At 43.7% G+C, this 12,642-nt stretch overlaps 1 protein-coding gene across 3 annotated transcripts in view; it reads right to left on the reverse strand.

The window, feature by feature from the left end:
• CORO7 (coronin 7) overlaps window positions 1-12,642 on the reverse strand; it is a 125,771-nt gene that overhangs the window by 72,804 nt on the left and 40,325 nt on the right. For all 3 annotated transcript variants that reach the window (XM_072603376.1, XM_072603370.1, XM_072603361.1), the window contains one exon: window positions 3,677-3,727. In XM_072603376.1, coding sequence (XP_072459477.1) covers window positions 3,677-3,727 — 51 coding nt within the window. The remainder of the gene's footprint in view (window positions 1-3,676; window positions 3,728-12,642) is intronic.

Consider the following 12,642-nt stretch of genomic DNA (forward strand, 5'->3'; position numbering starts at 1 on the left):
CTGCCCATCACTTCTTGTGTAACTTCGGACAAATCACTTTTGTCCTCTGGTCACTGTTTCTTCACCTGTAAGATGTTTAAGATCACTAGTACCAAATTCAAAAAGAAACAGAGGCCACCATTTCTAAAATATATAGAGAACTAAGTCAAATGTACAAGAATACAAGTCATTCCCCAATTGATAAATAGTCAAAGGATACAAACAGGGAGTTTTCAAAGGAAGAAATTAAAGATATCTATAATCATATGAAAAAATGCTCTAAATCACTATTGATTAGAGAGATGCAAATCAAAACAACTCTAAGGTACCACATCACACCTATCAGATTGGCTAACATGACAAAACAGGAAGATGATAAATGTTGGAGAAGATGTGAGAGAGCTGGAATTCATTGTTGGTGGAGCTGTGAGCTGATCCAACCATTCTGGAGAATAATTTGGAACTATGCCCAAAGGGCTACAAAAATGTGCATACCCTTTGACCCAGCAATATCACTTCTAGCACTGTATGCCAAAGAGAGCATAAAAATTGGAAAGGGTCCCATGTGTACAAAAATATTTATAGCAGCTCTTTTTGTGGTGGCCAAAAACTGGAAATCAAGGGAATGCCCATCAATTGGGGAATGGCTGAACAAGTTGTGGTATATGAATGTAATGGAATACTATTGTGCTATAAAGAAATGATGAACAGGAAGACTTCAGAGAGGCCTGGAAGGACTTAAATGAACTGATGCTGAGTGAAAGGAGCAGAACGAGGAGAACTTTGTACATAGCAACGACCACAGTGTGTGAGGAATTTTTCTGGTAGACTTAGTCCTTCAAAGGAATGCAAGGACCTAAAAAATTCTCAATAGACTCTTGAGGCAAAATGCTTTCCACATCCAGAGAAAGAACTATGGAATTGGATCGCAGAATGAAGCAGACCATTTTTTGTTTGTTTGTTTTATGGTTTCTCCCATTCATTTTAATTCTTCTATTCAACATGACTATGGTGAAATTGTATTTAATAGGAATGTATGGGTAGAACCTATATAAGATTGTACGCCGTCTCGGGGATGGGGGAAGGAAAGGGGAAGGTAGAGGAGAGAGAGGGGAAAAGTCTAAGATATATGGAAGTGATTGCAGAAAACTGAAAACAAATATATTAAAAAAAGAAAAGAAAACAAACAGAAGCCGCTAAACCACGTCAGGATCCCTTCGGTCTGCACACTGACTTAATTTTGACTTCGTTTTAAAATGCAATGTTCCCTCTGTTTTCTTCTATCTTGCTGTATTTTGTTAAGTATTTCCCAATTACTTTTGAGTCTAGTTTGGGCTGCCCTTGGGGGGGGGGGGGGGGCACATGCTCACCATCTCTGGACCAGGTGACTCTCTGACTCTAGCAGAAGCTGTTGTCAGGCCTAGTTGTCTTGGATGGCCTCAAGACTCCTTCCCACTCTGAGATTCTAGGGTACCCAACTTGTGCCAAATTTACTGGAAAGGCCTCTCCTGGGCAAACCAGGACTTTTATCTACATCCTTACAGGCTCATCATTTGTCAAGGAGCTGGATATTAGGTCGGTGCTGGGACTGAGTAAGCCTGGGGCAGGATTATGAAGGTGCCAAATGCTCTTGGCAAGGAGGTGATGGTGTCGGAATCACTGCTGGAAAAGTCAGCTCATGTCTCTGAAGGCTCAGCTGGCCCAGGGTAAGTGGCTACAGACACATCTGTTCTCCCACTCAAACAAGCCTGCCAACAGCCTGGTTCACAGCCGGCTCTCTGGGGGCAGTCACCCTGCTCCTACCCCCAGGGCTCCTGGGCTCGACAGCCTGGCTCCAGGGAGTCAGGAAGACTTCAGAAGAAAAACAAAAGGCTGAAATGGGAGGGGGAGGGAGGTAAATTGAGGCTGGCCAAGAAAATAAATGCAGCTCTAGCTGGCACTGACCCTCTAGGGAAATTAGGCAAAATGAAGTTTCAGACTTTTCATGTGCCCTCCTTCTCCTCCTCATCACTGTTCATATTTTGACAGGACTGTGGTCACTTTCTTTATGCCAACCCTACGAGGTGGAGAGTGTAAACCTCACTATCTCCATTATACAGATGAAGAAATGGAACCTCAGAGAAGTGGTATGTGTCTAGTCACCAATCTGGAGTCTTCTGATTCCCAGAGTAGTGTTTCCAACTGGCCTCTGCAGTGAGTCCTCAAATGCCCAATGAGCACCAAGGGATGTCCCACTCCTTACTGTGCTCCTGACAGAGCCCGAGAGCTGTGCTAACTCCCATTCTCGGCCAGCCTGCTCTCCCTGGGCCAGACCTGCCCTGGCTGGCACCCATGATGCAGCTGTCCTCCGTGTCAGGGCAGCCCTCAGCGCCACCCCAGGCAGAGGCGGCTAGTTTCCCCTCTGCTGACATGCCCTCTACCCGTTACTGCCTGAGCTCTTGCCATAATCTAGGCTACAGGACTTCAACATCCTCCATCACCTGGCTTAAGTGTAAGTGCCCAAGAAGACTGAGACCACACTGGCAGATACAGGAAGGTTGGCAGCCCAACACCTCCAGAGCAGAGACTACTTGGGGGAGGGGATATAGGCACAGAAGGGAGACCAAAAGAACAGGGCTCTGACTCCCCAGCTCCAGCACACAGAAAGCCCTTAGTAAATGTTTCTTGATTGAATGACTAACTTGGGTTCAAATCCAGCCTCTCTCTGTGTGACTTTAAGCAAAGATTTAATCTCTATAGGCCTCGGCTTCCTCATCTAAAATAAGGCAAAGGGATTACATCTAAGGCCTGTGACAGCCTGTCACAGATTTACAGCTGTGATCATATAAGAGGCAGAGGCAAAGGCTAAGAATCTGGAAAGGTCTGGGGACAAATGTCATGGATGTTTGTGTGTGTTTGTTCCTCTCCAAGCTCTCCCTGTCCCCAAGACTATGCTAAGGGGACAAAGGAGAAGAGAAATTCAGCATTTAAATTAGCTTCTCAAGCCACAGGAAACAGCTAATGATACCATTTGGACAGCCAAGCTAGAGGTGGCGCCCCACCCCGTGGTTAAGGTTTGTACATAGCAGCAGGCTTGTTATTACTTGTTTCCCAGAAATGGCTTCTAACCACTGTCACCTAACGGTCTGGGTGACACCATCTTACCTCCTCCACCTGAGCAACTGCCCCTGTGGCAGCCCAGAGTGTCTGGGAAGTGATATCCAAGCCCTTCCCAGCAGCTTCATTCAGCTATAGAGGCCCCTGAGCCAAGGCCATGATAAAGGAAAGAGTGCCCACTGCTCCTAATTCTGTACCCAGACCAATGAGTAAAAGTTGCCAAAAGACAGATTCAAGTTCAATATGACAAAAACATTTCCTTAGTTGAGCTACCTAAAAGTAGGACTGACTGCTGGCTTCTCCCTCTTTAAGTAGAGCCTAGAGGACCACTTGTTGGGAGATGTTTTTCAACAGGTTCCTGTTTAGGTGTGGTCTAAACGAGACTGCCATTTAAATCCTTTTGACTGAGATTATAGGGTTTTTTACGTCTGACACCAGAGGACCTGAGTCTTGAATGCCTGCTCTGCTCTCTTAATGAGAATCCCTGATGAAGTCACCACCTCTCTGGACCTCAGTTTTTTCACGTATATAATGATGATATACTAGGATGCCTTAAGTGCATTCCAGCTGTCTATCTCTGGCACCATCCTTATATACATACCTGAGAGACAGTGGGCTTTGTTCTGGGATCAAAGATTCGTAGCTGCTTGTCCTAGAAGAGACAAAGGAGAAGAAGTCAGTGTTGTCATCACATCTTGAGAAAACAGGAGCGACCAAGCTCTCTTCCCTGATGGCCTAAGAATCCAGTGTAGTAATCCTTCATCCCTACTTAGAGTTAGTATCCATCAGGAATATAGCAGAGATTTGCTCATCAAGAAGCCATATGAAAGTCTGGGGTGATGAGACAGAGGGAAGATCAGTTACAAAATGGAGTTGGTTTGGTGCAAGAACTGAGAAAACCAATCAGATTCTATCTCACAAAAAGACTCCATCTTGTGTTACCACATGTGTCAACCTCCATCTTCTTGTTTCTCTGCAAATCATCCATGGGAAACTAGATGGTATAAGCCGTCTATTGTTTTATACATGCAGGTGGATGCAATTAAGCATCTCCCAATTCTGGGAAAGGAAAGTCCTCAGAATCCATTCAACTTCTCCTAACTTGACTAAAACTCACTCTTCCTCTCTCCCAACTTGGAAAGCCTCTAATTTTTTTTCCAATTAGAAATCAGGTTACCTAATTTTATATCCTGGTTTGTTTCCTGTTAATTGTTTTCTTTCAATTAATTACCCAATTGTTTCTAATACATAAAAATCTGTCTTCCCCTGTATTCAGGGGACTGACTTAAGAATCCATTAACCCATTTAGCATAGTTCAGGTTGTTTCCTCAGTTATTATAAATTCTCTGCCACAGGGGTCAGACATTGATGCCTCTCTAGCCCCAATTCCAGTTTTCTACTGTACTCATACCTCCCTTCCCAATCCCCACAATCCAGAGGTCAGTCTGTTCCTGCCTCAGGTACCTTGGTTACCTAGAGAACCTAAAAAGTTGGAAATTAACAACAGAAAGGAGAAAGATAAGTGAATGCTCCACCCTTCAGTCTTTAGTCATATCATTTGTGAATATTTGCTAAGAGATTAGGTGCTGTACATAACTCAATGGAGGATCTTTAAGAAGACAAGGCCTCTGCTTGCAGGGAGCTCACAGTCTGATTGAGGAGACTGGGTCAGCAAACATAAAACAATGTAAAAACAGTTAAATGTGGTATTATTATTGTGGAAAGGAGGATATTATCTTTCGCAGATTATGAGGATCATTTGGATACTGGATTGGATTGTTCAGACTTTCTGAAACAAGGGGAACATTGTTATGATTGTTTTGAATATCCCTGGTTTTCCTTTAGGGGGAATGGGCAGTGGATGGGAAGGATATCCTTGTTTTTTCCTTGAGGGTCATGGAGATATAGACACTGGAGAATCTTGGAGTGCCATGTAATAGAGGAGGCTTCTTGATTGGCTAAGAGTAAGCTTGGGAATACAGAACAGAAAAATGAACTCAATCAAAAGCAGCCAGGTAAGCAATCCCCAAGATGACAGAGGTATTCTGATATGAAAGATGACATTCTTTTCTGAACCATCGAGGAACTTGAAACAGAGACATGGATCTCCTGATCTGGAAGGGATCACAGGCCAAGCACGGCCTGAAAATTAAATACAATAGTTTAGCTAAATATAACAGCTAAATACAATAGTTTACAGAGTTTTAGTGCCACCTTAGACTAGGTCATCTAGACTAACCCTATTTTACAGATAAGAAACTAAGCCTGAGAAAGGTTAGGACCAGGTAAGCTTTTTGCACTTTTATCCTGGGGTGCTACTATATAATCTCTTTGTAATAAATGTTAAAAATATACTGGGTAAAGATTGAAGGGAAAGAAAAAAAGAAGGTGCCTTGACCAGGTAGCCAACTGTAGTGGCAGTGCAAAAAAAAAAGGGGGGAAAGGTCATTAGGAATTAGGTCTTGTAGATCGTTGAACCCTGGGAACCAAGAGCAACCTTAGACTGAGATAAGGACCCTCAGGTTGAGATTTAGAGAGTACAGTATAGAAAGAAGCGAAACCAAAAGCCCTGAAGGCTAAATGCCAAGGTTTCCAATTCAGGGTGTGAGGAGGAGTTGGAAGCCCCCCCAAAGGCCCAAGACTCAGGATAGATACGGCTTTACAAGCCACAACAGGAAGGACTTCAGAGAAAGAAGAGATCAATGGTGACTGAAGGGCTGAAGACCTTTCTCTAACACTGGACCTGGTACCTCATAGCAGGTGCTTAATAAATGCTTGTTACTTAGATTTCCGGGAGGGGTAAAGGAAGGAGAAGGTAGAGAAACAGACAGGGAAAGACAGAGTGAGACAATGGCATATCCCTTTTGACTTGAGTATTAACAGATAAAGAGACAGGAAAAAGAACAGCTTGGGAAGGAGGGCAGAGAAGGGAAGGGGCCCATGGTGCCATACACTGAGAGAAGTTTGGATAAGCAGGGCAAGGTAAAATGTGGAGTACTCTGAATGCCAGGTAAGAAGAATTTGCACTAATCTATATATAAAAGCATGTTCCCTAGGTTCTAAACTCTAAGCTCTGCTTCAAGCTAGCTGTTTAGACGTGTACCTGAGCAAGACATATGACCTTTGGGAGTAAATGCAGCCCTCAGTAAGTTCTGCAAAATGGTGGATGGGGTGGACCTCTATAGTCTCTTCCAGTTTTGTTTTATATTTTAAGGTCCTCTTTAGCTCTAATATTAACAGGATCATAGATTCAGGGCAGGCATGGGTCTTCAAAGTCATCTAGTCCAACTCCCTCATTTTACAGAAGAGGAAATTGAAGCCCAGAGAGGCCAAGGAACAAGCCCCAAATCATCCAGATAACAAGAGGCAGAGGTGGAATTGAAACTCATATCTTCTAACTGGTTAATGGCTAAATCTAGAGCTCTTTCCACCATACCACAAAACATCCCTGGTGCTACAATTTAATGCAAATCCTCGAGCTCAGAAGAATAACATGATAAATGTAGCACCTTTGCTTTACAATTTGTATCCATGAACAAAAATCACACTTTCAGACTTCACTAGTGAGACCAGGACATCCAGCCTACTGCTGAGATCCTATAAAAAAAGGAGCTAAACTCCTAGCTCCCAAACAAAGGCTTCTAATCTGCACAGGGTTAGCATGTTATTAATGGAAGGCTACATGGTAACAGCCTCAGCTCCTGCTGTGGCTAACTAAGACAAGGCTGTAACCAGAGGGGCAAGCACTGTGACCTCATGAGGAATAGTCCTGGAGGACTATTCTCTGCCCTAATGCGCTCTCATTAACATGACAGCTAACAGTGGCCCCATAACTCACATAGATTAGTGGTTGGCAAGCCCCCAGGCTCATTTCAAATAATAACACCTGCTGTGCAGCACTTTACAGCTCAGAAAGGTTTTCAGAGTTATCCCATTTTATCTTCATTCGTCAAAGCTGGTAGACATCCTAAGCCCCATTTTACAGAAGAGGAAACCAAGGACCAAGGAGGTCAAGTGTTTTGTCCAAGTTCACACAGCAAGTTGATGGAATGGCAAAGACAAGAACACAGAGCAGGCCTCTTTCTCTTTTCTTTTTAACCATCAATATGGAGCTTATTCTGTTATTATATTGTTTATAGAAACATAAATTATCCATTTTGTTTTGTAAGATTTGTACATTTATGTGCTATTTATTAATATTTATTTTACTTTTAATTTAATCCAGTCCAAGCCTCTTTTTCTTCCATTCCACTAGGTTTGCCCACCTCTTTTCCTATGGGGTGTAGTAAGACTGTTGCCCCATTCCAAACACAGGCATCCCAGGTAAGAAGGACATCTTCTCCCCTTCTACTTCACTGGTTGCTCCCAGTCAGGGCCAAGAGCTAGAGCAAGACAGGCAGAAATATGGAGAGAAATCCTCCCTAACACCTGACCATTCACAGGACTAGGGATTCCTGGAAATGACTTCTTGTTTCTAGAGCTTCTGTTGGGCTAAAGATGGCCACGGTGAGGGGGTAGCAATTCCAGGGTCTGTTCCTGAATCCCAGCACTGCCAGGCACCACTCCAGGTACTGGTTTATTTATATATTGAAGGGGTTAATTGAGATGACCTCCCAGGTTCTTTTTTTCACCATGAACTTGACCATAAGCTTTCAGGTCTAAATCTTTGACCCTCAGCGATCACCTGCATCCTGCTAGGATCAGAAAAATGCCAACTCTCTCTTCTTCAGAAGGTGGGGCTTTTTGTAGAGTCACCTACATTTTATAGTCTGGGAGGTGGCTACCTAAAAACAACCCTCTACTCCAAAATTGCTCCCTTCCAGTTCTACCTTGTTATCAATTTCATGAAATGTCACCAATAGAGACTAGTCCTGTTGGATTAATAGGGTTTATTCTATTACCTATGCTCTCCTTTAAAATATTAAAAAACCCTAGGCTGTGTGTATGTGTGTGTGTGTGTGTGCTTCCACATTAAGGGATTATCAGTTTATCAGTCATCCACATCTTTGGGTGACTTACAGAGGAGTTTTGATGAAGGGAGTCTATATAAAGGGATGACCCTTGGGCTGTAACTCAGGAGACCTCGTACTTCAATGAGAGTTTGCACATCATGTTCCCTTACTATGATACCATCTCCTCACTCGTGAAACAAGAGGCCTGTCATGGGAGATCTAGGGGTGGGTACGGACAGAGGGAACAGGCCAAGATGGCAGATAGGCACTGTGATCTACACTGCTCAAGGGAGGAATCACACCCTAGTGAAATACTGAAGAAATATTCATGAGGTAAGAGGAAAATATATGGTTCAACATCAAGACACATGGTAAAGCCTGTGATAAAGCTTACTAGTCCCAAGGGCACTACGAATGTGTCTGTCCAACAGGTGTTATTATTAATTTTCTAACTGAAGTACCAAAAGAATGAGAAAATATAAAAAGTAAACAAGGGACTACAGCCCTACAGCCACTCTGGAGGCCTGGTTTGAAAGCTACAAGGTACTGAGCCAATAGTTGATAAGAAGTTTCTAAGCCACAGAACATTCCTGAGCTGTCTGGATTCAAAACCTGATCAGCTAACACAATGCAGTGCCCCATTCGAGGACCAATGAGGGGAGAGTGACCTCTAGTGGCCACCTTCACACCAAACCCTCTATAGCACGGAAACCTTACTGGCCTGGCTTCTTGGTGTAACAGAATGGTGGAAACAGAGGAGCCTTGCAGAGCACCTGTTGCTTGTTCTGCAAATGGGGAGACTAAGGTCTAGAGGACTTGGGAGCAACGGTCCGATTTCACTGAGGCTATGCTGCTGAGTCAGTGGAATAACTGGAACTAGAACCCAGAACCTCACGAAATCTCCATTCCACTGACCTTGACCCTCCTTCCCCCTTAAACTCTATGAGGGACACTAGTACAAACAGTGAAAAACAGCGACTGCATAACAACCCAAAGAATGGATGAGAAGAAACTGATTATATGAGTCTTATCATAAGACTTGTCCAACAAAAGAATGGGCTGAATTTGGGAAAAATTAAGGTCTCCTCTAAAAGGTCTTGCAGGTGCCCATCAGGGATGGTGCAGAAGGGTTTGAGTGAGATCAGCACTGAGGTCCCTGCCAGCTTGGGGGCTCTGTGATTCCATTCATGAGTTCAGTGAGAGTGTATCTTTTCAGCTAAACTCCTCAAAGAATGAATCTATTTGTGCACTCGGCACTCTTCCTGGGACATAGTAGAATCCAGCAGTAAAATGGTGAGAATGCTTGCCTGGAGTCAGGAGCCCTGCCTAAGGGTACACACTTGTCACAGGCAACACCTGCCACCACTCTGACATCCCCAGGATCTACCACTTCAGGTGCTGTCACCTGAAGTCAAGCTTAGAAAGGAGAGCCAGACCTTGAGGTAAAACCGCAACAATGAGTTTAGTCACCACAGGGTTATTTATCTAACTACCCTGAGCCCCAGAAGAAAAAAAGGTGGCCAGAGTCCCCCCAGGTGAGAGGCAGTCATCACAACGAACAAATAAAGACTTCAGGGAAAAGACACATGGCACTAGCCAGGGCTCTGTGCAGCTGCTGATACTTATGGATCTGGGGCTGACAAGACCCTCACACTTCTATAGTGCTTTCGGGCTTCCTGAAAGGCAGGTCACACAAGTGTGATCATCCCTTGTTATTCATCCCAGAGGAGTAAATAAATGTTGGACCAAAGGTTGGAATTCCCGTTTTCTGATTCTTAGACCATTGTTCCTCCAGCTGTACCACACTGCCTCCATACTGCCTGTCTGATAGCAATACAGCAACAGAGAGCTATTTTGTTAAGTCATTTTGCTGTCATATCTGACTCTTTGTGACCCCATTTGGGGTTTTCTTGTCAGATGTAATGAAATGGTTTGCCATTTCCTTCTCCAGCTCATTTTACAGATAAGGAGACTGAGGCAAATAGGGTTAAGTGACTTGCCCAGGATCACACAGCTGTTAAGTGTCTGGGGCCAGATTTAAACTCATGAAGATGAGTCTTTCTGGTTCTAAGCCCAGTGCTCTATCCACTATACCATTCAGCTGCCCCAAGATATAGAAGCCTCTCATTCAAGCTACAGTACTTTTGTGCTCCAAACCCTCAACAGCTCCCTATCACCTTCCAAGGAAAATACAAACTGCTTTCACTGGTATTCAGGGCCCTCCACAACTCAATGTCCCCCTACTTTTCCAGGTTTAATTTGTGGTATTCCTGTCCACATGCTACACTCCTGTTAAACTGGACTACTTATTACATTCCATACAACACGTTACACCTTACTACCTCCCAGGACTTTGCTCCTGGTATTTTCTTTATCTGGAATTCTTTCTTCTACTTCTCCTTCCCCACTTTGCCCCAAGGCAATCAAATTCCTACTCGTCTTTTAAAACCCAACTCAAATGCCCCCTCCCCTGGAAGCCTTACCTGATACAATTAACAATACTCTTTCCCTCCAGAAGAACCAAGTGGCCCTTTGTTTAAACCTGTTTTATGTAACACAACTATAATCTAAAATCATGAACATATATCATCCCTAGAACAGATCATAAGCTCCCTGAGGGAAAGAAATGTACCTTTTCCCAAGCTTTTCAGTACAATGCTCGGCATACATTAAAGTCACTGAATTAGGAGGTATGGAGCGCAAATATTATCATGCCCACTTGTCAGATGAGGAAAATCCAGCCCAGGCCATTAAAGTACCTTTTCCACAGTTAAAAAACAATAGACCAAAGATATAAATCCAGGTCTTCTGAGTATGGTTCAGTGTTCTTTCTACTCAATTGTTGCTGTTTAGTCATTTCAATTGTGTCTGACTCTTCACGACCCCATTTGGGGTTTTCTTGGTCAAGATACTGGAGTGCTTTGCCATTTCCTTCTCCAGCTCATTTTATAGATGAGGAAACTTAGGGAAAGAGGGTTAAGTGATTTGCCCAGGGTCACACAGCTAGTATGTGATTGAGACCATATTTGAACTCAGGTCTTCCTAACTCCAGAACCACCTAGCTGCCTCTGACACTGCCTAACTGTTGGCATTCTCTAGCCTGCTGACCATGGGCCTTTCTTTTTTCTCTATCTTTCTTTTCTGTTCTGCTGCCTCTGCTAAGGGAGTTAGTGGCATCTTCTAACAGTTTATCCCTGCTGAGAGTCTTCAAGACTAAAGAGGCTGCCACCGCCTAGTCTAAATGTAACACATTATTAAAGTACAAATTATTTCGTATGAAGTACACATACACACGCTCAAACACCTCCCCCACCTTTCCTCCCAGAGTGATACAGAATTGTGAGTCAACCAATAGGTTGCTGCTTTGCTGCCTCAGTGAGCCCAGATCCTGAGAACCTGGACTGTTACTGTGGAAACTATAGTCAAATTTTCTGAAACCTGCTCAGGCAGATGACACCTTTAGCTGTCACAATGCCATGTCAGTTATCAGCTCCCTTCAGCTCACCCAGACTGGAGTGAGATTCAGGTACCATCCCCCATGCCCACTCCAAGTTTGCCCCAGAGGCTGCCTTGACAGGATGCATGGCATATTAAGAACATCAAATGGGAAAAGGTTAGGAGGGATTATTAAGTGGTTGCTGAGAAGGCATGGAAAGAGGGAAGAAGAGAAGAGAAAGAAGAAAATAAGAAGGGTAGAAAGGGGACCTGGAGAAAAATCTTTCCTGAATTCCCCCTTCCACCCTGAAACCCCTACTCAGGACCCTTGCAGAGAAACACAAATATAGCAGGAGAACCAAATTACAAAACGTCAAAGCTGGCAGGGACCTTATAAACCATGAAATTCAACCTCTCCCTCCCTCCCACTATTTTACCAGGCCAGAGAGAAGTAACTTGTTCAAGGTCATCTTGCTCATTAGAGAAGTCAGGAATCCAGGGCATTTTCCACTCTGTATCTCTCTGGATAAGGACACCCAGTCCCTGGAATGCACATCCATTTTCCCAACCAGATGTTCCCTCTGGGACTCCTTCCAAGTTAGGGACACCTTTAACATCACTTCTGCTCCTCAGGGTACAACATGAAGTGGATACCGAGCACTGAGCAAGGAGCCAGGAGACCTATCTGTATAACCCTGGGCAGATCGCTTCCACTTCTTGGAGCCTCAGCTTCCTCATCTATAAAAGAGGGTGCTAATACTTATCTCCCAGAGAAATATATTATATTCTGATTAGCTTGGCTACTTCCATGGATATATATACAACATACACAGCTTTTAAATGTTAGTCCCAACTAAAGAGAACTTTCTCCTCAAAGATTCTCTCAGTTCTAAAACACTCTCAGGTTTTAGAACATGAGAGTTTTGTCCTAACTAAATGCTACCAAATCATCACAACACAGGCATGTTTATACTCCAACTAAGGGAGGGAAAAGTTGAAAATAAACTTCTAGAAGGCAAAGATTGTTTCCTCTTGTTTTCTAGAATCTACCACAGGGTCTCACACGTAGCAAGTGCTCCTGAGAATCACAGTGAAATTATAGCAGGAAAAAATTTAAATGGCAGGTAATGTCTCAGAAGGAAGAAAGATGGGTCTCAGGGTCACAACTAGTAAGTGTCTG

The sequence above is a fragment of the Notamacropus eugenii genome, chromosome 1 (genome assembly GCF_028372415.1).
Source record: "Notamacropus eugenii isolate mMacEug1 chromosome 1, mMacEug1.pri_v2, whole genome shotgun sequence".
In the NCBI taxonomy this organism is placed as follows: Eukaryota; Metazoa; Chordata; class Mammalia; order Diprotodontia; family Macropodidae; genus Notamacropus; species Notamacropus eugenii.